At 39.2% G+C, this 24,506-nt stretch overlaps 1 protein-coding gene across 13 annotated transcripts in view; it reads left to right on the top strand.

The window, feature by feature from the left end:
* The window catches only part of ABCA9 (ATP binding cassette subfamily A member 9), a 103,573-nt gene that overhangs the window by 73,198 nt on the left and 5,869 nt on the right, over positions 1–24,506 (top strand). For 10 of the 13 annotated variants that reach the window (XM_063706134.1, XM_063706141.1, XM_063706133.1 and 7 more), the window contains 14 exons: positions 2,841–3,014; positions 3,204–3,317; positions 9,038–9,157; positions 11,967–12,035; positions 12,793–12,884; positions 14,102–14,222; positions 15,130–15,247; positions 15,928–16,019; positions 18,693–18,853; positions 19,891–19,966; positions 20,040–20,134; positions 20,848–20,967; positions 21,174–21,314; positions 22,382–22,461. In XM_063706134.1, coding sequence (XP_063562204.1) covers positions 2,841–3,014; positions 3,204–3,317; positions 9,038–9,157; positions 11,967–12,035; positions 12,793–12,884; positions 14,102–14,222; positions 15,130–15,247; positions 15,928–16,019; positions 18,693–18,853; positions 19,891–19,966; positions 20,040–20,134; positions 20,848–20,967; positions 21,174–21,314; positions 22,382–22,461 — 1,573 coding nt within the window. Of the gene's footprint in view, positions 1–2,840; positions 3,015–3,203; positions 3,318–9,037; positions 9,158–11,966; positions 12,036–12,792; positions 12,885–14,101; positions 14,223–15,129; positions 15,248–15,927; positions 16,020–18,692; positions 18,854–19,890; positions 19,967–20,039; positions 20,135–20,847; positions 20,968–21,173; positions 21,315–22,381; positions 22,462–24,506 lie in introns of those variants that run through there. The other 3 variants (XM_063706139.1, XM_063706142.1, XR_010133733.1) reach the window with 2 other exon arrangements.

Below are 24,506 nucleotides of genomic sequence, written 5' to 3' on the forward strand. Positions count from 1 at the left end.
TTCCCATAAATGTTAATGCTTGATGTCTAAATGTCCAGGCTTTAGTTCTAGGGCCCTTTTCAGCTAGTTCCAGAATTCTTGACTTCTATATGTACAGTGGCCTATGTGATATTACCATATAGCTGAGTAATAGATATTTCACACATGGGCAAAATAAAACTTTTTAATTTCCTAACCAGTTGTGCTCATTTCATGATTTTCCTATTTCAGCAAATGGCACTATTGTCTACAGTTGCTCTAACAGAAAATGTTCTCATTATCGTTGTCTCTTTATCTCCTTTATTTAATCCACTGGAAATTCTTTTAAGTTCTACTTCAAATCCATCCATTTCTCTCCCTCTCCACTATTTTCTTTGTGGTCTAAGTCATCATCATTCCTTGCCTAAACCACTGCAAGAGTTACCCATAGGTTTCCTTATTTGCAATTAATTCCTTTCATAAAACCAGAGCGAACTTTCAGAAGTTTAAATTAGATCATCTCATTACCTTATTTAACAACCCCGGCAGTTTCTCTTTGCAGGTAGAATTAAATTCTAATTATTTATGTTGTCTGGCAGAGCCCTCCCTCCCTCATTTGTCTCTTGTTTATCTCTCTACCTTTCCTCCTTGTACTCGCCTCCTCTAGCTACCCCACTTTTCCTTCTGGTTCTCAAATATGCCAATATCATCCGGGCCTTTACATTGGCCATTTCTTCTGGCTGGAATGCTCTTTCTTCTGTTCTTTCTACAGCTGGCTTTTTTTGTAATTCAGATCTCAGCGCAAATATTTAAGTATTTCAGCCAAGACCCCTTCTCTGCTTAACCAGTCTGAAATAGATTTCCCATAACTATTATATGAGCTTATCTTAAAAATCTATGCATGGTACTTATCATTATCTGAACCTTTGCTTTTTTTTTTTTAATTAACTGTCTCCTGTCAACTAGGAATAAACATCATCAGCACAGGAATGTTTTTCTCTAAATTTTACGTACTTCATTGTTACTCATCTCTATAAATAATGGATCACCTTTCATTCTTTTACTCTTGACTGAAACCTAAGAGCTATTTTTGTTAGGATGCCAGAATTAAGCAAATAAAATTACAGACACCCAGTTAAGATTTAATATACTAAAAAAATTCATTGTTTCTCATAAGTATTTTCCAGATATTGCATGGGACATATTTATACTCAAAAAGTTATTTATCTAAAATTCAAATTTAACTGGCAACCCCACGATGTCAATGTCTTTCTTTCTCTCTCATCTTCATAGCTGGCTAATGGTGAAGTCACGGAATATACTTCTGAAATATTTATGGAATCTTTCTAGAAAGTTTTCCTCCATCTCTCCTACAATACACCAGCCAGAGCCATCATCATCTCTCTTCTGGATGAGCACAACAGCCACCCTATAAGTCCATATTAGTCGTCTCTATTTTTCATCCAGTGTGACAGAGTAATACCTTAAAAACACAAAGCTGACCATGTTAATTCTCTGTCTAAATCTCTTCAATGGTTTCTCATCATACCAAGGAGCAGGATTGAAATCCTTGCCATTGTCTGAAAGCCATGAGTGATCTGGGCCCAGGTGTATCTTACTCCCTTAATCTGATGCTACTGACACCTTGATAACCATGCTCCAGCCACACTGGCTTCTTTCTAGCTTCCCAGAACATCAGCCTCTTTCCACGGAAGGGTCTTCTCTCCCGCTGTTCTCTCTGCCCACAGTGCTTTCTGACCGGTCACCCAGATATATCCTATTCACTGCCCATACCCTAACTCATGACTTCACAAGGGAACCTTCTCTGACCTGACCCCCGAGTTACAATTCGTTTCTCTTTGAAAGGCTGTAATACAACCCTGAATTCTTCTTAACACGTGCACAATTTTACTTAGGTAGCTATCACTATATTTATTTGCTTATTGCCTCTATTTCCTCTTCCCCTGCAACTTAAATTTATAAGTGCCCCATGACCAATATGAAGCCAGCCATACGGTATACATTCTGTAAATATATATTAAATAAGTTGATGAATAGAAAATATCAAGCTCTCTAACAGTCCTCACTATCATCCTCTTTCCTACTTCCTTCCAGATGTACTCTCCTTTCCAGAATTATTTGCATTCCAGTTTTTTGCTAATGAATCTCCTTATATAGACTCAATTTTAGATTTGAAATTTTAATTGCCTTTATGCTTTACTGTTTAAAATAGTCCAGGTCACATTTTCAAGACCTTGTGTTATGACAATCACTGCAATAATGTGACTTATAGTGGTCACAATAGCAAAATCCACTCACCAGTTTTCACAGTGTGATGATGAAAAATATGACTTATGGCAAGACAATAAGAATAGTGCAACATTTTAAAGGCAGTCTTGCCAATTCCAACCTAAACAGTTTTTAAATGAAATCAACTAGAGGACCATTTCTTAGACCCAAAATAAAATGCCAATGATAAATGCACTGTTTACATTCAGCATAAATTTTAAGTGTCTTACAGGAAATGGTAATCCTACTTCTGTTGAACCTTTGTGCAATGTGCAAGTTTTCACGTCGAAGGAAAGAATAGTCTTGGAAAGAAAAGATGTCTTCTCACTGAGGCCATGCCCAATCATTCTGTGACATAACATTAGCTAGTTATGTTGGTGCATTTTCCCTTTAGACAATGAAATAATGACGTGGCTTGCAGCATTATCAATGCCTCTGAACAAGAGTGTGGCGAGTGGTGGTATCATTTGCTAAATCAGGATAATATTTCTAAAAGGCAAAGCAAAAATGAATGCTTTCATGACTATATATTTGCAATTTCCCAAACTTCAGCTTTTCAGAACCTTTTGATGATTCTTCTATTTCTTTATCAGAAAAAAGCTCATTCCCAGCTACGGATTTCAGGCCTCTACCCTTCTGCATACTGGTTTGGCCAAGCACTGGTGGATGTTTCCCTGTACTTTTTGATCCTCCTGCTAATGCAAATAATGGATTATATTTTTAGCCCAGAGGAGATTGTATTTATAATTCCAAACCTGTTAATTCAAGTAAGTGGCAGCAATTTTGAAATGGTTTTATTAGACTATTTTTTCATGAATGCAGTAATATCATTAATCTTAAACCAAAGAACTTCAAATTACCTGTGCTATTGCATAGTTTTGGAAAATTGAAGAGTAAGTATGAGTACTCTTCTAGATAGTCTTTACCTTATTGGACCTTAACATTTCTGTTTTCAGATCCTGTGTAGTATTGGCTATGTCTCATCTCTTGTTTTCTTGACATATGTGATTTCATTCATTTTTCGCAATGGGAGAAAAAATAGTGGCATTTGGTCATTTTTCTTCTTAATTGTAAGTATGCATATACTACCTATTATTTTACCATTTTTCATAAATCCAAGAACATATTTAATCTTTGTGCTAAGCAGAGTGGCAAATTAATACTGCTCTCTAGAAAATTTTAATTCTTCTAAGATAATCAAAGTTCTATTTAAAGTCTACTCTATGAGTGAGTGTATGTTATCTATAAACTATGATCCTCAAACATATCTCCAGGTCTAACTTCTCCCCTGAGTAGAGACTTCTGCTTCTAGCAATTCACTTGCAATTTCACCTGAATATTTAAAGAAGACCTTAGTGATCACATACCGGAAATGTAATTGTCACCTCAATCTTATTCTTCATCATTTCTTTTTTTCTTTTTCTTTCTTTTTTTTTTTCTGAGACAGAGTCTCGCTCTGTCACCCAGGCTGGAGTGCAGTGGCATGATCTCAGCTCACCGCAACCTCCGCCTCCCATGTTCAAGCAATTCTCCTGCCTCAGCCTCCTGAGTAGCTAGGATTACAGGTGTGTGCCACCACACCCGGCTAATTTTTGTATTTTTAGTATAGACGGGGTTTCACCATATTGGCCAGGCTGGTCTCGAACTCCCGACCTCATGACCCACCCGCCTTGGCCTCCCAAAGTGCTGGGATTACAGGCGTGAGCCACCGTGCCTGGCCTTCATCATTTCTGAATAGATTACATTATTGCAGCAGAATCCACCTAGCTATTTTCTCATTCTAAAAGTTTGGAATCATCCTTGATCACGCTCCATTTTTTTCCTTCATTCAATCCACATGCATGTCATTTAAACTCTAGACATTTTGCAGTCTGCCTGATGTGTCCCAACTTCACTGCTCTATCCATTGCCTATGCTTTCATACTCTGTCACCTAGAGTAGTGCAACATATCTGTAACTGGTCTCTCTGTTTCTACTCTTGCCTCCTGTGAACTATTTTCTATATAATATCCAATGAGATCTTTTCAAAATAAATTTTAGTTGAAAAGTATAGCCTACATTATAGAAAAGTTCACACATTTTAAGCACACCTAGTAATGTTCTATTTATTGATGTGTCTGGTAGTTTTTTTGAGCACTTCCCAAAAACTACCAGGTACATCAATAAATAGAACAATACTAGAACCCTAGAAGCCCCCTTCCATCCCATTTCCAATTTCCCTCCTCCTTGTAATAATCATTACTCCTATTATATTAACATAGGTTAGTGTAGCCAGTTTCTGAACTTAATAAAAATGGAATCACGTAGAAGGCATAATTATATATCTGTATATAATCGACAATAGGTTATTTAGAATCATCCATGCTGTTGCATTTGATAACAACCAGAATAGTTTATTCCTTTTCATTGCTGTAATAGTCTACTGATGAATGTGCTATAATTTATTTATTCATTGTTGATGGACATTCAAGTGGCTTCTTGTTTTGAACTGCTATAAATAACACTGCCATGAACTTTCTTGTTCTTGTATGTCTTTTGGTGAATGTGTGTGTATATCTTGAGATGTAAACCTAGCAGTGGAATTACTAGGTCACAATGTATTCAACTTTATGTTCAACTTTAGTTGATCTTGCCAAACAGTTTTTCAAAGAGGTGGAACCACCCACAGAGTATGAGAATTCCAGGGGATGATATGGGGGATGCCTCACATTTGAAAGAAACTAAAATAAAATACCATGAGTAAATATAAATTAGAAAATAAGAAGAAAAGACAATGACTTCCAGACTGGGTTAAAAAAATTAGCTATATGTTTTTTAAAATAAACACATCTAAGTCATGCGCAATGACTTAACAGGCATTTTTAAAATGAGGAAATTAGAAATGGCTGCCCAAATAGCAGATGAAGTCAAGTTCTAGATCTAAAGTCTTAAATAAGGAAAGAAATATGTTGACAAAATGCAAAATCCATGCAGAAAATGGAAGTCTCCTTATTTGTTTAGCAAATATTACACAACAGCAAAATACATCACACAATCCTCTCCAAAGATCCAAGTGGAACTTAAATCACCTGTTTCAGAACTAGAAGATTAGTTGGAAAAAAAAATAAGCCAGCATGTAGAAGTTTAAATTAAACATCATACAAGTTGTATTTGATTAGGTATGTAGACAGAGAACCTCTTTGTTTGTAGAGCAGGGTAGAACGAAACAAAGAAAACCGAAGTGGAAATGTGGCGGCCAAGGAACGAAGTCCCTGATACGGAGCTTTTCCTAAGTCTACTTCCATCCTCAACAAGCAATTTTGATGAGGAAAACTTAGTTGATAAAATGCTAATAATTGGCTCTAAAAAGGTATACATGAGTGACTGAGTTAACATCCTAGCACAGGTAAATAAAAACCCTTGAGAGAAGAATGCTTCACCTGGAGAGGCGGGATGCTGAGGTTTGCTATTTTACAGGGCTCTGGACTGAATTGGACTGTGGCCCAACGTCTAATAGGGTGCCCACCCCTTGACAATGAGATTCACTGCCTACTAGGTAGGGTGAAAACTGGTGCAGAACACTGGACATGACCTAAAGGAGAAAGCAATAAGGCTACACACAGCCTAAGCTGAGGACACTGTATGCATCTAGGCCTCCAGGCTGCAAAGGTACTGATAGAAAGCAATGCCCTACATCAAAATATTACTCAGAGAAAAAGATACGCCAATATCAGCCAAGAAAGAAAGCCTGTTCAGAAATAATAAGCACTTTATCAGAGCAAATAGAAGATCTCAGTAGACCTACATATGTTAGACATGTCCAAGATAAAAAGGTACTGCATGACTTCCCAATAACGAAGAAATTAATAAAGTATTCCAAAACAATGCAGAACAAATAAAACTTCCATTCGAGCATTCTCTATAGATTTTTTAAAAGAATACACATTTAATAAGACAAAAGCTCAGAGTCACAATGATAAAACATCCTGAATGCAAAAAAAAAAGAAATTTTAGATCCACATAAACACACTAACCATCAGTATAATTTCAGAATTAATAATGAATTCTGAAAAAGGCTGAAAATCTAATTACATATATAAATAAAGGATTAAGATAATCCCCATAATCAGCAAGACAACAATAAGAAAAGATGTAAATACAAAACCAATCCAACAAAAGAATAATTAATATTTTTATGTAGCAAATCCATTGTTACACATATGTATAATTCTTTTAAAATAATTCTATGTATAAAAATATAATAGAAGAAATTCTTAAATTTAGAAAGAACTGTTATGGAATGATCAATATTCATTATGATATGAAACTTCCAAATAAAGGCTCCCAAGAAGTAAATGAAAACCAATCATAAAAGAGAAAACTTCCAACTGCCTCAGATTTATCTCCTACAATTCCATGTGTCACTTTTCACACATCTGAGGGAAAGGAAATGGAATTTCTCTCTTCCAAAATTATATCTACCAAGTTGCAGTTCTAGGAAAGGTCAGACATAATCAAGTATAAAATGTGGAAGTAAACATTTTAGAAGCCCTACTGAAAAATATTAGTCAGTCCACACAAAAACCTGCACAATGATGTTTATAGCAGCTTTAATTATAATTGTCAAAACTTGGAAGCAACCAAGATATCCAAGATGGTGAATAGACAAACTGTGTTACATCCAGACAATGGAATATTATTTTGGGTAAACAGAAATGTGCTCTTAAGTCACGAAAAGACATGGAGGAAACTTGAATGCATATTACTAAGTGAAAGAAGCCAATCTGAAAAGTCTACACACTGTATGATTACAACTAAATGACATTCTGGAAAAGGCAAAACTATGGAGACAGTGAAAAGATCAATGGTTGCCAGGGGTCATAGGGAGTGAGGGATGAATAGGTGGATCACTGAGGATTTTTAAGCCTGTATGATACTGTAATGGTGGATACATATAATTAAAACTTTGTCCAAATCTATAGAATGTACAACAACAAGAGTAAGCTCTAATGTAAACTATGGACTCTGGGTGTTAAAGATGTGTCAATAAGGCTCATCAATTCTAAAAAATGTACTGCTTTGTTGGGGAATGTTAATAATGGCAGAGGCTGTGCCTGTATGAGGTGAGGGCAGGGGGTATATGAGAAATCTCTTAACCTGCCACTCAATTTTGCTGTGAAGCTAAAACTGCTCCAAAAAATGAATAAATAAATAATGAAATCTTTTTAACAAGAAAAAAAATACCCAGGAACAAATTACAGCCACATGAAAGATGAACCACTTAGGGTTAAAATTAATACAACCAGGAAATAAAGAATTCAAGAAAAGAAAAATTGCAAAAGCACTGATAAGGACCACTGAATTCACTTAAATATTTAGGAAGATCAAATAACTTTGGGAATCATAGAATACTTAAATATTTAATAGAAAAAATTCATAAAGTTGAAGAGTTCCTTTTGTAAAGCAAGCATAAATTTAATAATAAAACTTTAAAAAGCTTTGAAAACCCATTGATAAATTCACTTGGAAAAATTAAAGACAACTCTCTAAATAGAAAGAAAGCAAACACAGAAGTAAGTTTGCAAAAGAATAATTTGGCCGAGCTCAATGGCTCACGCCTGTAATCCTAGCACTTTGGGAGGCCGAGGCGGGTGGATCACCTGAGGTCAGGAGTTCGAGACCAGCCTGGCCAACTTGGTGAAACCCCGTCTTTACTAAAAATACAAAAATTAGCTGGGCGTGATGGCATGTGCCTGTAATCCCAGCTACTTGGGAGGCTGAGGCAAGAGAATCGCTTGAACCTGAGAGGTGGAGGTTACAGTGAGCTGAGATGGTGCCATTGCACTCCAGCCTGGGCAACAGGGCAAGACTCCATCAAAAAGAAGAAGAAAAAAAGAGTAATTTAAAAATAGTCAAGTATGATTTATTTCAGAACACAATAATGGTTCCGTATTAGCAGCTAAAGGAAGAAAACTATATAAGTCAAGTAAAGACCATATAGTTCCTTAAAAAGACCTAATATAAAGAAAATAGTTACACAAGAGGGGCAAATTACCCAAACCAATGGTAAATGTCATATTAAATGGTAAAATTATAAAGTTATTTACTTAATATCAGCAATAAAATCAACGATGCCTACAATAAATAACTATGACCTCCTGTGTCAATGATGTGTGGTGTAATGTGTACTCTAATTCATGGTTTGTAGAATAGATGTCACAAACTTTACACAAAATGTTAGTAACTGTTAAAATTTTAAATGCACATAAATTTTAACCTGCAGTTACACTTTTCAGAATCTCTCCTTCCAGACTAAAAGTGTCCATACATAAAGACCTATGTAGACCATCATTCATAGGAGCAGAAAAATTAAAAACATGTTTTCTGAAGGCAAAGTTGTTGAATTTTGCACATCCATTCAAACAAATAATTGCCAAGAAAACAAATAGCTGGTTTGCCTAAGCCTAAAAGGATGTCTATGAACTACTGTGAAATGAAAAAAAGAAAAATGCAGAGTAATGTACAATAAATAATCACTTTATCAGAATCTAAATTTTAGCAAGAGTCTCACCTGATTTGTATGCCATTGAGATTGAGAAGCATCATTGTGTCTTTTAAGAAATTAAGAATAAATCCCATACAAAACTGTGATGAAATTCCATGTTGCAAAGGAAAGAAATGATATAAATACTGGTTTGGGGAGTGAAATTGAAAATAACAACGTTTATAAATGAATTCCCAGCCTCTTAGAAAACATCCTAAAATTCAGATTGGTACACTTTAATGACGCTATACTGTGCGTTTGTTTTAGGTGGTCATCTTCTCGATAGTTGCTACTGATCTAAATGAATATGGATTTCTAGGGCTATTTTTTGGCACCATGTTAATACCTCCCTTCACATTGATTGGCTCTCTATTCATTTTTTCTGAGGTAAGTAGTTCCACTTCTGTCTGAGGGTCATGAAATGTGTGGCCATTTGAGAAAGCCATGAATATTGCAAAAATATAGATAGAGTCCTCAGCTGTGCAAAGTTTAAAAGTCTCTGTCTTTGGAAAGTCAGTTCTCTTGCCACGCACGGATAAGGGGCATGTTCTGATTCAATAGGAAGCCAGCTTTGGTTTATGAAAGTCAAAGGCAACTCCAGGGGAGTAGAAGTTTAGTTCTCATGATAACTCTCACTGCTGGGAACCCTACTGGGAGGCCAAAGAGATGCCCCTTTTTTGTTAAGTTTTGGATATGTTAGGTTTGAGAAATGTCAAGTAGCCAGTTAGATACATGAGTCAGGAATTCAACGTGTCAGGGTGTGTGGAGATGGGGGTTAAAGCTAGATATTTGAGATTGATCAGTTTATAAATGGTACGAAAAGCCATGCGACAATAATATGACGTACGCAGTGAGTAGAGATAGAAATAAAAAGAAGGCCAATGACATGACCTTAAACTCCAAAATTTAGAGATTGGAAAGCAAATACGTGATCTTGAACTCCAAAACTTAGAGTTGGTGAAGAGGAGGAGCCAGCGAATCCATTTGAGATGGAGCCAGGGAGATAAGAGAACAAAAATGGTAGGCTTCTGTGTACTGGAGGCTCTTCTCAGACGCTCATAAGGGTGTGTGCCAGATGGCAATAAAGAACATTTCAAGAAGGAGGGAGTGATTAAACCATCAAATGCTATTGTGAGTTCTAGAAAGATGACAGCTGAAAAGAGACCATTGGCTTTGACTACACGAACGTCATTGGTGAGCTTAACAAGGTCGATTTTAATGAAAGTGTCAATGCAAAAGCACAGTAAGAGTGAACTTAGTAGAAAATGTGAGGGGAGGATGTGGTGACTGTGAGTACAGGCAAATATTTCTAGGAGACGTGGCAAAAAGCGTAGCAGAAAAATTCAAGAATAAATGAATAGGGAGGGTAGATTTTTGTCTGTGCTAAGAAGGAAAATACTATGCTGATGTTAGAGAAACTCATGCTGGAAAAGAGAGATAGAGGTTACCTCATGAGTCAAGTCCATGAATAGCTGAGAAAAAATAGCGTAAAGTCCACAAGTGGAGGGGGTGCTGTCCATAGAAGCAGGGACATTCCACATGCTTAATATGAAATTATAATCAGAGAATATGAACATAGGAGGCAGAGAGTTTAGTGGCTTTGCTGGTAGAAAGATGAGATGATTCTCTTCTGACTGATTCTACCTTTTTTAGGAAAGTAAGAGGGGAAGTCATTAACTTGGCCAAGGGGGCTTGGGATTTGGAGAAAAAAAGATGTGAAAAACTATTTCAGAACGTAGGTCATTAGGATGGACAGACAGTGCCGAAGACCCTCTGCCCTACTTTTCAGTGAAGTCATCAAAGTAGAGAGTTTTTCTTATTACAGCCTGCTTTTAAATGCAGTTTAGGAAAGGCAGAGAGTTGGGTTCAATCGGGGTTGGACACTTGGCAGGCAAATTTGACAAAGAAAAGAATAAGTGAGCAGTAGTTCTACATAAAAAGGAATTGAAGATATAATGGATTCTAAGCTAGAGGATGAAGTTAAGGACATGAGGGTGATTATGGACAGTGGAAAAGCAGTTGGTGGGTTAGAGGTTCTCTAACTCCGAATTACGGAGTAAGAACACTAGCATAAGGATGCCGAAAAACTAAAATGTACTGGCAGAGGCCAGGTGCGGTGGCTCATGCCTGTAATCCCAGCACTTTGGGAGGCCGAGACGGGTGAATCACCTGAGGTCTGGAGTTCAAGACCATCCTGGCCAACATGGGGAAACCCCGTCTCTACTAAAAATACAAAAATTAGCTGGGCATGGTATTGGGTGCCTGTAATCCAAACTACTCGGGAAGCTGAGGCAGGAGAATTGCTTGAACCCAGGAGGCAGAGGTTGCAGTGAGCCAAGATCATGCCACTGCACTCCAGCCTGGGCAACAGAACAAAACTCTGCCCCATAAAAAATAAATATAGTATCAGCAGAGAGAATAGAGATCTGGGAGCCTGAGGTTCAGTTTGGATGACGTGCAATTATTGAAAGTGGGCAACTGGGGCACTTAAGAAAACAAAATCATTTGAAATGATGTCAAGGTCGTGCACATCATCCAATGTGGAAAAGTCATCTTTTCTAGATGGTGGATAGCTGTGATAGTTAGAAATTTACTGCAAATGTTTAAAATTGCTCAGGAAACATGTTGGTAAATATAGCTCAATAAACAAAATTGTCCTTTTACCTTTTATTTGCAAAAGAGTGGGGGATGTTGGAAAAATGCACTTATACGTATACATGTGAAACTCTAGGGGAAGAACTTTGTCTTTAGTTTGAAAAGATTGTCATAATTACTCTCAAAAGTGGCTGTAAGAGGGCAAGAGCAATATAAAGATTCCAGGGCCCTTGGGGGCATAATCGAGGGAAGAGCACAAATGAAGAGAGGAATACAGGTAAGGTTAGGGGAGAGGGTTTGTCTTAAGACAGACTTGCCGTTGCTTCAAAGGATCCTGCGAGCAATAGCCCAGGATTCTCCTAACAGAGCAACTCCTGCTGACTCACAGTGTTACATACAAAGGCATCCCGGCCTAGAGACACACTGGAAGCAAAGAAGACATACTGCACAGTCCGAAATTAACTTTTACATGATACCCAAGGGAGCATCAGGTCGAATGGTTGTAAGGCCATTGAATAGGCATCAGTTTATCTTAAGTGGGATAAATTCCATGAATAAATAAAGAAGGTTCACCTGAATACACTTACTACTCATTTTACAGATTTCTCCTGATTCCATGGATTACTTAGGAGCTTCAGAATCTGAAATTGTATACCTGGCACTGCTAATAGTAAGAATACTTTTTTTTCAACATTCTTGCATGAGGGAACACAACTTTGTATGTTTTGAGTTTCTCTGAATTGCATCAAATTAAGAAGGTTTGGACATCTTAGGCATTTGAAGCAACACACACATGCACATGCATGCATGCATGCACACACACACACACGATGGCTTTTAACCTGGACCCGCTTTTTTTTTTTTTTTTTTTTTTTTTTTTGAGACAGAGTTTCACTCTTGTTGCCCAGACTGGAGTGCAATGGTGCTATCTCAGCTCACCACAACCTCCACCTCCCGTGTTCAAGCAATTCTCCTGCCTCAGCCTCCCAAGTAGCTGGGATTACAGGCATGCACCACCATGCGCGGCTAATTTTGTATTTTTAGTAGAGATGGGGTTTCCCCATGTTGGTCAGGATGGTCTCGAACTTCTGACCTCATGTGATCCACCTGCCTCGTCCTCCCAAAGTGCTGGGATTACAGGCGTGAGCCAACACTCCTGGCCCTGGACCCTTATCTTTACAATAATCATCTGTCATGGGTAGTACTGGTTTCACTTGCTACTATTATATTTCTGTTAGGCTCTCTCTGAATAGCAGTGAGGCTAACTTTGACAGTTTCAAATAATATTACAGGTTGTCTTTCAGCCTTGTAAAAATGAATGCTATCAAATTGAATTTTTATATAATCAAACTCCTTAAATCAATTCCAATATTGAAATCATTGCATTTATAGCGATACTAATTGTGATTGTCTTTCTTTTTCCCTAGCCTTACCTTCATTTTCTCATTTTTCTTTTCATTCTGCGATGCCTAGAAATGAACTGCAGGAAGAAATTAATGAGAAAGGATCCTGTGTTCAGGTTGAGAAAATCAAATCGAATTTCATGTTTCATTTTGATATTCATTCTTTAAGGACTTTTTAATGTGCTGAATTAATTAAGTAAAAGACACTTCACAGGATGGTTTTTAAAGACTGTGATATACAAAATTCTTTTAACCCATAATATACGAATATATACTGAGCTTACAGTCTAGAGAAAGAAACCACATTAGCACACACGAGACACTGGAAAATTAAGGCAGACCATAATTTTACTATAGAGGAAAGTTATGTGTAAGAGGTGGAATCTCTAAAACAATGGGTAAATATAGATAAACATTGGGAAAGTTAATCCAATCCGGGAAGGAAGAATAGTTTGTGCAATAAAACCAAGGATGAGATGAAGGCACCAGGAGCTCATTTGTAGGCTTATGTTGGGGGATAATGAAAAATGAAAGTGAGGCTAGATATTGGAGGATCTTGAAACAGAAAAGTATAGGAAAGGTTTTGCAAATTACATAATATGAAACCAAGACACCAATGTGTCTCGAACACTTAGCCTTCCATACAAAATATAAACCAAGCTTAAGTCTAATGTTTGTGGTAGCAGAGAAGAGTGACAAGATGACAGCCATGTTTTAGGAAACCAACAGGCAACCAGAATGTCAGAGCGTGGCATGAGGGAGAGATAAAAGAATGAGCAGGAATCAATGGTGGGATGATGAAGGCAAGAACGAGTCTGTAGCAGAGAGGAAAGAGTGATTCTGTCACACATTCCCAAGAAGTGACTGTGCTCAGTAACTAATTAGGCATTGGTATGGTGATTAGATATCCTGGATTCTCTGGGACACATCCTTGATTCCAAATCTTTGGACTCATGGCTCTCACAAAGACCTCAGAATGCCAAAATATCTGTTGTCAAAACTATAGTTCCTAGATTCCTTTCCTCATGCAACTCTGCTTCACAATCCTTTGCCAGAGGGTGTATACCACTTTCTTCTTTGAAAGAAAACCGTCACCATCAACAAGGAGGATTAAGCTTCGGTAAAAAGCGAAGATGATATAAGGATATCATTACTCTACTCACTGAAGGAAACTAGGCTGTTTGAAAGGCAGATGGTGCAAGTAGAAGAATAGAGAGGATGTTGTGCTCAGAATGAATCTACTCCAAAAATTGGAAGTATAGAGAAAATTCATTAATTTTGATACAAGATTTTTAACCCGAAGTTTATCATTATCACACTGTTTTGATTTCAGAATTTCTCCAAGAAGCAACGCTATTTTTCCAAACCCAGAAGAGCCTGAAGGAGAGGAGGAAGATACCCAGATGGAAAGAATGAGAACAGTGAATGCTATGGCTGTGCGAGACTTTGATGAGGTAGAACTCAGAAATGTTCTTCGTCAACTATTTTCTTTTTCTGACAGATAAAGTGAGCAACCTTCTAAGTTTAGTTTTCGAAAAACACTTGGGGTTCTTTCATTCTTACACATACAGCTTATTACTTGACTTCAGCAGGTATGCAAGGCCCACAAATGTAAGAGAGCAAAGAAAACACACACAATGCACTTTGGGAGGCTGAAGTGGGAAGATCACTTAGGGTCAGGTGTTTGAGACCAGCTTGGGCAACAAGTAAGATCCCATTTCTACAAAATGAAAAATAAAAAAATTAGATGAGCCTGGTGGCATGTGCCTGTAGTCCTAGCTACTCAGAAGGCTGAGGCTGGAAGCTCACTTGAGCCTGAGAGTTCAAGGTTACAGTGAGATATACTTGCACCATTGCACCCTAGTTTGGGTTACAGAGCAAGATTCTGTCTCAAGAAACACATGCATGTGCATACACACACACAGATATTGACTTGTATTGATTTATTTTTCAGGGTTGTGGTTTTGATAAGTACAGCTAAACATTACAAAACTTAAGTAAGATTTTGTGTTTTATAACCAAAGTGAAGCTTACTGCAAGTCACTCAGAGAGAGCTTGTCTGCGGTGCGTGTGTGTTTGTGTGCATGATTGTTTATGGGAGTGTGTGTCTTATCAAATCTGTTGGTTCAGTGACTGTCTCTATTCCTGCTCTCCAAAGAACAAATCCCAGGATATGGTGCAAATGCCCTTTCCTTGCAGGAATGTAGACTGTAAGAGTTCACTTGAAAATGGCAGTTTCTAGGGGAAGAAGTGGTTTGATTCATGATTTTGTATAAGGAAAGGTTTGGTGACAAGAGTGTGGAACACCCTCTCAGTTCAAGATGAGAATAAAGTCCCGTTGTTATTTACTTGTCTTTACAGACACCCGTCATCATTGCCAGCTGTCTACGGAAGGAATATGCAGGCAAAAAGAAAAATTGCTTTTCTAAAAGGAAGAAAAAAATTGCCACAAGAAATGTCTCTTTTTGTGTTAAAAAAGGTTGGAAACAGTAGTTCCATTAGTAGAGCAATCTTGAATCTGAAGACTGGATTATTCAGGGAATAAGAGTATCTGAATCTGGGGACATCTATTGACAAATGCAGCAGGCTAAGCCTGTTCCTCCTGCTTAAAAGCCTCAGTTGAAATGATAACCACGTTTTTTTCTTTACATAGGAAGACAGTTATGTCTGTTCTGTAACACAAACAAACAGAACAACAACAATGAAAAGAGGCGGTCTTTCTGTTAAGAAGGATGGTATAGTTTTTAGGTAACAATGTTATTGCAGTGAATACTACACAGAAGGGAGCCAACGGAGGCATAACAGTGCTTTCTCCATTCCCCCAAAACAGCCCATTTCGTGAAAGTGGGGGGTTCGTACAACAGGCTTTGAAATCAAAATATGTTACAACTTCCAGCTCAGCCTCTTACTGTCTGTATGACATGGGGCAACTTATTTATCCTCTTTAAGTCTTAGCTTCCTCACCTGTAAAATGAAGCTAGTTATAATGCTCAGGGGTGTGTGTGTGTGTGTGTGTGAGAGAGAGAGAGAGGAATAAGGGAAAAAATGTATATAGCACATTTCACATAGCACTTGACACACAGTGAGCCCTCAAATGGTATTTGCTTTTATTTTTGTTGCAATTATTTGTATATTTCTGAGCATACCACTTTCTTTCAGGCGAAGTTATAGGACTGTTAGGACACAATGGAGCTGGTAAAAGTACAACTATTAAGATGATAACTGGAGACACAAAACCAACTGCAGGACAGGTCAGTAAAACGTACAGGAATATGGTCATTAGTACTACCTACAAAGAATATTGATGGCAATAATAGACTATGTAGTTGATCCATAATCACTTAGTGTGATTTATGCATTGAATAAAGAAGATTGATTAAAAATTTATATCCTTAATTCCAAAATCAGTTTGTTTCTGAGAAGGGCTACATATCATATATACTATGCCTTTTATTGAGTGAGAAATAAAGATTTTAAAAGGAAATATATCTTCCTTAAAGTCAGATATCTTTGCTTTATTGATTTATGCATCCCATGAACTTTGTCGAATTTAATGGCCTCACCCAGCATGACACCAGAAACCACTGTCAGAATAATGACAACTCCTGCCTATGTGGTTGCAGAGCCATGAGTCTTCATATTTAATGACTGTCCTCTAGCTATATGCTATAATTAAAGATTATGTGTGACTTGTGTAACAATAAGAGTCCATTAGCGAGTAAAACTTCATAGGTCTTTAAGAAGGTATATACCACAGAAACTTTCCTACAATTATTGAAACATTTCTTGGCCCTGATGATGTAATGTAGTGATAGAGCAGTTGAGGGTATTATTGCAGATACATTGAAATTCTTGAAGGACAATGGTGATTCTGGGCTAATGGTAAAAGATCCAGGATTTATTAAGACAAGAGAAATCAGATTTAATGAAAAAAATGGATAATTATCTAAATTGCAAAGCAAAAGCTAGAATAATATGAGTACCATTTGGTGGTATGTCTAGGCCAAGTTTGGGTAAAATGATGGACAGAAGCCAAAGGACCACAGCTTCGAAGAGGAAATGCTATTGACCTTGAACATGAGCTCAATGTCAGAGGGAGTGTTTACGAAGGAAGGTCGCACAGTGGCGTTCAATGCTACAGAGGTTTCCTGTCCTTCCATTTCCACTCTTGCCTCACACTGCAGCAAGAACAGTCCTTAAAAATACAAATGAGGTCCGGGCACGGTGGCTCCCGCCTGTAATCCCAGAACTTTGGGAGGCTGAGGCAGGCGGATTACCTGAGGTCGGGAGTTAGAGACCAATCTGACCAACATGGAGAAGCACCGTCTCTACTAAAAATACAAAATTAGCCAGGCCTGGTGGTGCATGCCTGTAATCCCAGCTACTCGGGAGGCTGAGGCAGGAGAATTGCTTGAACCCGGGAGGCCAAGGTTGCGGTGAGCTGAGATAGCGCTATTGCACTCCAGCCTGGGCAACAAGAGAGAAACTCCATCTCAAAAAAAAAAAAAAAAACGCAAATGAGGTCATGTCAATCTCCCATGTACAACCTCTCACTTAGAATTGATCCAAAATCTTTACCATGGCTGCAACCAGCCCAGCATGATGTGGTCTGTTGACCGCCTGCTCACATTGGCCTCGAGGCACCTTCTCGCTGTGGGATCTTTGGGTTTGATCTTCCTGTGGCTAGAGTGCCCTTCCGTTGGCTCCTCGTGTGCTTGGCTGTTTCCTTCTCATCGCTTAAAAATTTATCTCCCCAAAATGCCTTTTCCTAACTACACTGTCAGCTAAATTAAATCCTCCCTGTTATTCTTTAGCATATCTATTTCCTTGAAAGCACAAGGCAGAGGTTATAAATTGGTCACTTACTTGTTTACTTACTACTTATATTTTATGTTTCTTTCTCCAAAATGAAAGCTCAATGAGGCAAGGTTAACTAGCTCTCTCCTTTGTACTGGGGGGAGACAATATAGCATCAAGGTCAAGGACTTGGATTCTGAAGGTAGATCCCAGCTTCAAGTCCGAGATTTACCTTGTTGTGACCTTGTACAAGTTTCATAATCCATGCTTGTGATAATTTTCTGTATGTAAAACATCAATGATAAAACAAACACCTAACACATACAGGGGTTCTGTAAGGATAGGATAATGTAATTAAAAATATATTATATGCTTAGATTCTGGCACATAGGAAGCACTGAGGACACATTAGATGTTCTTATTATTGTAAAGCATAGCCTGGCTAATAAAAATAATAAATGCTATCATGTGTATATTGGTTCCTACGGGCTAGATACAGTGCTAAAAGTTTTTTGTTTATTTCTTAGTTCAGAATTTCTCAACCTCGATATTATGGACTTGATAATGTCATTTTGCTGTGGGGAGCTGTTCTGTGCATAGTAGGATGTTTGGCAGCACCCTTGGCCTCTACTTACTAGATGCCAGTAATACTGTTTTCCCAATGCATACACACATGAATTGTGACAACCAAATGTGTCTCCAGACATTGTTAAATATCCCCTAGGAGGAGGATTCCCCTGGCTGAGAACCACTGCCTTATTGCAAGATAAATCCTATAATTATAACTATCACTGGCAAAACAGAATTCTCAACAAGTATCTATTCCTTTGAATGTTTGGATCAATGAATGAAGCCAAGTAAAAGACACTCAAATCAGCAATCTTGAGTTCAATCACGGTCATGGAATTGGTAGTAAAGTCTACACTACAATGGATAACCATGGAATGTCTGCCTTTTAAAGTGAGCTTTTACCACCTTTTCCCCAAAGTTAAGTGATTACTGATTTGCATTTGTGCACTTAGCACCTGTGTGTGTGAAGAGAAGGGCATCTCGGAAGTACGGCTTACATGCATATACATATACGTGACATTTGGGATAGAATCTAAGAATGAACTTATTTCTCGTAGGTGATTTTGAAAGGGAGCGGCGGAGGGGAACCCCTGGGCTTCCTGGGGTACTGCCCTCAGGAGAATGCGCTGTGGCCCAACCTGACAGTGAGGCAGCACCTGGAGGTGTACGCTGCCGTGAAAGGGCTCAGGAAAGGGGACGCAATGATCGCCATCAAACGGTACCTGGGGCTGGGGGGCACTACCCTTCTTTGCTGAGGGGATGTTGTATTAATAACATACACACAAAATGAAGACAGGGAGGTTGTAATTGATGACCCCATGCTTGTGGGAGAAGATTTGGTCATCTAGAACTCTGTTCAGTGTTGTTTTCTCTCACTTTGAGCCTGGAGAGAAAAATGTTTATTGATTTCTTTTTTTCTTTTTTCCTTTTTTTTTCTTTTGAGACGGAGTTTGACTCTGCCGCCCCAGCTGGAGTGCTCACTGCAACCTCCGCCTCTTGGGTTCAAGCGATTCTTGTGCCTCAGCCTCCCTAGTAGCTGGGATTACAGGCACCCGCCATCATGCCGGGCTAACTTTTTGTATTTTTGTAGAGACGGGGTTTCAACATATTGGCCAGGCTGGTCTTTCAAGACCCTCAGGTGATCTGCCCACCTTGGCCTCCCAAAATGCTGGGATTACAGGTGTGAGCCACCTGGGATTACAGGTGTGAGCCACTGCACCCAGACTGATTATTCTTGGTTTTTATTTGTTTGTTTTGTTTTTTGAGACGGAGTCTTGCTCTGTCATCAGGCTGGAGTGTAGTGGTGCGATCTCAGCTCACTGCAACCTCCACCTCCCAGGTTCAAGCGATTCTCCTGCCTCAGCCTCCTGAGTAGCTGGGACTACAGGTGCACGCCACCATGCCCAGCTAATTTTTGTAATTTTAGTAGAGACAGTGTTTCACCATGTTGGCCAGGATGGTCTCAATCTCTTGACCTCGTGATCCACCTGCCTCAGCCTCCCAAAGTGCTGGGATTACAGGCGTGAGCCACTGTGCCCGGTCCAGCCTGATTATTCTTAATATGGAAAGACATCATTGAAAATATGAGTTTGATGACTATGAAAGTTTCATAAAGTACCTAGGTGGTTTAAATTTTATGACCACTCTGACCACTCATAAACACCTCCCCCACCGTCATGTTTCTCCTGATTTGCTCATTCTCCCATGTACATTCGCCAGTGTTGGGATTATGTGGATTGACTCTGTTTTCTTCAGGTTAGTGGATGCGCTCAAGCTGCAGGACCAGCTGAAGGCTCCCGTGAAGACCTTGTCAGAGGGAATAAAGCGAAAGGTATGGGCAGGGCTTGTTGTTGCTCTGCAAGTGCCGTAGATGGGAACCAGAGGGGCTGTTCCTCCCGTTGCAGCTGTGCTTCGTGCTGAGCATCCTGGGGAACCCATCAGTGGTGCTTCTGGATGAGCCGTCGACTGGGATGGACCCCGAGGGGCAGCAGCAAATGTGGTGAGGTGCTATCATGAGCAACCTCTGCATGAGTGTATTGATCCTGTGAAAACTGGCCTGCAAAATCATTGCTTACTTAGAAAGGGAAAGACACTCACGGTATCAGGAAAAGCAATATTTTAGGAAAAAAAATTATCTGATTTCCAATCACGACCAGCTTTTATTGAGAAGAAAAAGCTATATTATCTCACCCTAATATTTGCTCGAATAATTTTTGTGTCTGTGCCTACATGGAACATTTTTATACAGTCAAATCAATCTATAATTAAGCTTTAAATCTTTCTGCAACATCACCTGATATACAATTCCTATGGAGGAAAAAAAGAAACATTCCAAATCTTCAATATATTTTAAAATTATTTTTGGGAAGTTTCTGAATTCTGTCATTTTGTACCTATAGGGAGTATGTCATGATTATCAAGCTTTTTAGTAAATTCTCCTAATTTTCTTTGTTCCTACTGCATTCTCATAAATATTTCTGAACTTAGTATTTTTATAAACAGCATCTTACCCAATATCATTTTCTACGTTCTGAATTATGTACTCTATCCAATAGTTTGGTTTCCGTGCCTGTCATCCCTACACACACCCCTTTTTTGTCTAGTCTGAATTCGCTGCATGTTTCATCTTTGCGTCGATGGAAACTTCTTTTAAAAATTCCAAATACCTTGAGCATTCCCATGAGTTCATGTTTTCCCTTGACTTAACTTTAGGCAGGTGATTCGGGCCACCTTTAGAAACACGGAGAGGGGCGCCCTCCTGACCACACACTACATGGCAGAGGCTGAGGCGGTGTGTGACCGAGTGGCCATCATGGTGTCAGGAAGGCTGAGGTGAGTGCCTGTCCAAGCCGGCGCTCAGCCCCCAGGTTGTGTGCTATGAGCAAAGTTTATTTCCCTGCACCAGGCTACCCATTGTGAGGAGCTAGCATGGTTGCTCCCAACTCTATGTGGCCTTACTCTGGCCTCCAGAGGCTGAACATCACAAGCCATACATTTTTCTCTTTCCTTGCTTGACTTTATCCTTCTGCTACCTTCAGATGTATTGGTTCCATCCAACACCTGAAAAGCAAATTTGGCAAAGACTACCTGCTGGAGATGAAGGTGAAGAACCTGGCACAAATGGAGCCCCTCCATGCAGAGATCCTGAGGCTTTTCCCCCAGGCTGCTCGGCAGGAAAGGTAGACACAGGTGTTTTGTTTTATCACAGTCCTTGGTTTTTGTTTCCGTATTTCTGCTATGATGACGGAATAAGAACTTTATCTTCTCGTTCTTTAACTCTGTGGTAATTGCAAGTACTTTACCTAGAGAAAATTCAATTCCAAGGGCTCCCACAAGAGGGAAATAAGAGAACAAAGTGCTGATTTGAAAGCTGACTCTTGTAAGAGAATCAGCATGCATGGGGGCTCTAATGTGCCAAATACTGATGCATGCATGCACTTAGGTCATCTCAGGGGTTCCTTCTAGAGGGTAAAACCATCCCTCATGAAAGGAAATCACCTGCATAAAGCCCATGCCAGAGTGCCAGGCATCAGTCAAAGCTCAGTGAATGGTGTCTCTTAACATTTCTATATATTATTATCAGTGAAATCAACTGAGGCTCAGAGTGTGGAGACAGGAGTAGAATCTAGTTCTTTTTACTGAAATGCTACTCTCTTCTCACTAAGAAGAAGGATAAGGTGTTCTGCTTCTTCCCTTCATGAGGCATAGGGGCTGTTAATTTCCTTCCCTTTGTCTTTCATTCCTCCTCTTAGTAGATTGACTTCTTGTTGATCAAAGAGCACTTACATTATGAGTGTCTCTCTAACACCACACAGATGTGACTATTTAAACAGATTGTTGATGATATTGTTGCTCCTTTTCATTTTTTTATTTTTATTTTTTGAGACAGGATCTCACTCTGTCGCCCAGTCTAGAGTGCAGTGGTGCAATCACCGCTCACTGCAGCCTCAATCCCATGGGCTCAAGTGGTCCTCCTGCCTCAGCCACCATGGTAGCTGGGAATACAGGCACACACCACCATGCCTGGCTAATTTTTAAGTTTTTTTGTGGAGATGTGATCTCCATCTGTTTCCCAGACTGGTCTCAAACTCATAGGCTCAAGCAGTCTTCCCTTCTTGGCCTCCCAAATTGCAGTGGTTACAGGCATGGGCCACCGTGCCTAGCCTTGTTTCCCTTTTTAGATTTGTACCCATCGGGGTTTCAACCTTGACACCTGGAGTTCAGCCTCACTGTCTTCCCTTCGCAGGTTCTCCTCCCTGATGGTCTATAAGTTGCCTGTTGAGGATGTGCGACCTTTATCACAGGCTTTCTTCAAATTAGAGATAGGTAAGAGTGACTGTTCAGAGACAAAACTCAGGGAAACAGATAAGCCTAAATCTGACATAGAACCAGTATTTAAAAAATACATAAACATAGAATTATGCTGTTACATCATTAATACATTACTAAGACTGCTAATCCAGTGTTTTTCCATAAGGGGTGATTTGACAATGTCTGGGAAGATTTGGGGTTCTTACAAGTGCGGACAGAGAGGTTGGATGCAATTGGTTTCTAGTGGGTGGAGGCCAGGGATGATGCTAAATACCCTACAGTGCATTGGTCAGCCATCACAGGAAAGAATGATCAATCAAAACGTCATTAGTGCTGGGGCTAAGGTACCCTACTGTAATTGAACAAGGCTCTGGGAAAAAGAGACCATTTACATTCAGGGGTAGATTATCCACAAATTCATACGAACAGAAACATATGAATTTGGTTTTTGCCTCTATGTATTGTTTTATAGCCATCTATTGATAGATGCAGATAAGGAGGTTCCTGTCTCTGTTTAGGTGTGTTAATCTGTAACTCATTTTAGGCCCTTGGATTTTGGTCTTTGCATACTGCATCAATGTATCAGGGGCTTGGTTTTTCCCTGTCATGTTAGTGTATGAAATCTGATGAGTTAGTGTATGAAACCTCATGCCCCTTCTTGAGCTGTACTTTCTGGCTTGTCACCTGCCTTCCTCAGAGGCCTCAAGCATCCTAGCCTTTTTTTTTTTTTTTTTTTTTTTGAGAAAGAGTTTTCCTTTGTCGCCAGGCTGGCAGGCTGGAGTGGTGCAGTGGCACAATCTTGGCTCACTGCACCTCTGCCTCCTGGGTTCAAGCAATTCTCCTGCCTCAGCCTCCCGAGTAGCACACACCAGCACATCCAGCTAATTTTTGTATTTTTAGTAAAGACAGAGTTTCAACATGTTGGCCAGGATGGTCATCCTAGCTTTTAATGAGATTCTTCTTGAGACAGGGTTAGGATCACCCAAATAGGTTTTTGTTTCACTTTCTCATCCTGTTGGTCAACCTCACCCTGTGGTCTATGTGGCCGTTTTTCACACTGACCACACTGACCATTATGCCCCAATGGCTGGTTGGCATCTTTCCAGTTGGAAGGATTCCGCAGTGAGATCAACAGGAAGTATTTTATAATGGATTAGGAGCAGAGATTGATGTTTCAGGAAGGCTGCCTCCCTAGAGGCTTTTTAAAAAAGGCTGCTCATGTTTCTGCTTTCTTTTTTTTTTTTTTTCACATCACATACTTAACATTTATTTGTGCTGAGAATATTTTAGATTTACCCTCTTAGCAAGTTTCAAGTATACAACAAATTATTATTAACTACAGTCATCATGTTATAGTCAATAAATCTGAATTTATTTATCCTGTCTGACTGAAACATCGTACCCCTTAACCAATATTGCTCTATCCTCCCTACCCTCTATTGTTCCCTTCCCTTCCCTCCACCCACCCCCGGCCATCTCTTGGCAACCATCATTCCACTCTCTGCTTCTGAGTTTGACTTCTTTAGGTTCTACATATAAGTGAGGTTATGCACTATTTGTGTGGCTGTGCCTGGCTTATTTCACTTAGCAAAATGTCCTCTAGATTCATCCACAACACGATTTCCTTCCTTTTTTTTTTTTTTTAGTTTTTTTATATTATTATACTGTAAGTTTTAAGGTACATGTGCACAACGTGCAGGTTAGTTACATATGTATACATGTGCCATGCTGGTGTGCTGCACCCAGTAACTCGTCATTTAACATTAGGTATATCTCCTAATGCTATCCCTCCCCCCTCCCCCCATCCCACAACAGGCCCTGGTGTGTGATGTTCCCCTTCCTGTGTCCATGGGTTCTCATTGTTCAGTTCTCACCTATGAGTGAGAACATGCGGTGTTTAGTTTTTTGTCCTTGCAATAGTTTGCTGAGAATGATGGTTTCCAGCTTCATCCATGTCCCTACAAAGGACATGAACTCATCATTTTTTATGGCTGCATAGTATTCCATGGTGTATATGTGCCACATTTTCTTAATCCAGTCTATCATTGTTGGACATTTGG

The sequence above is a fragment of the Gorilla gorilla genome, chromosome 4 (assembly GCF_029281585.2).
Source record: "Gorilla gorilla gorilla isolate KB3781 chromosome 4, NHGRI_mGorGor1-v2.1_pri, whole genome shotgun sequence".
In the NCBI taxonomy this organism is placed as follows: Eukaryota; Metazoa; Chordata; class Mammalia; order Primates; family Hominidae; genus Gorilla; species Gorilla gorilla.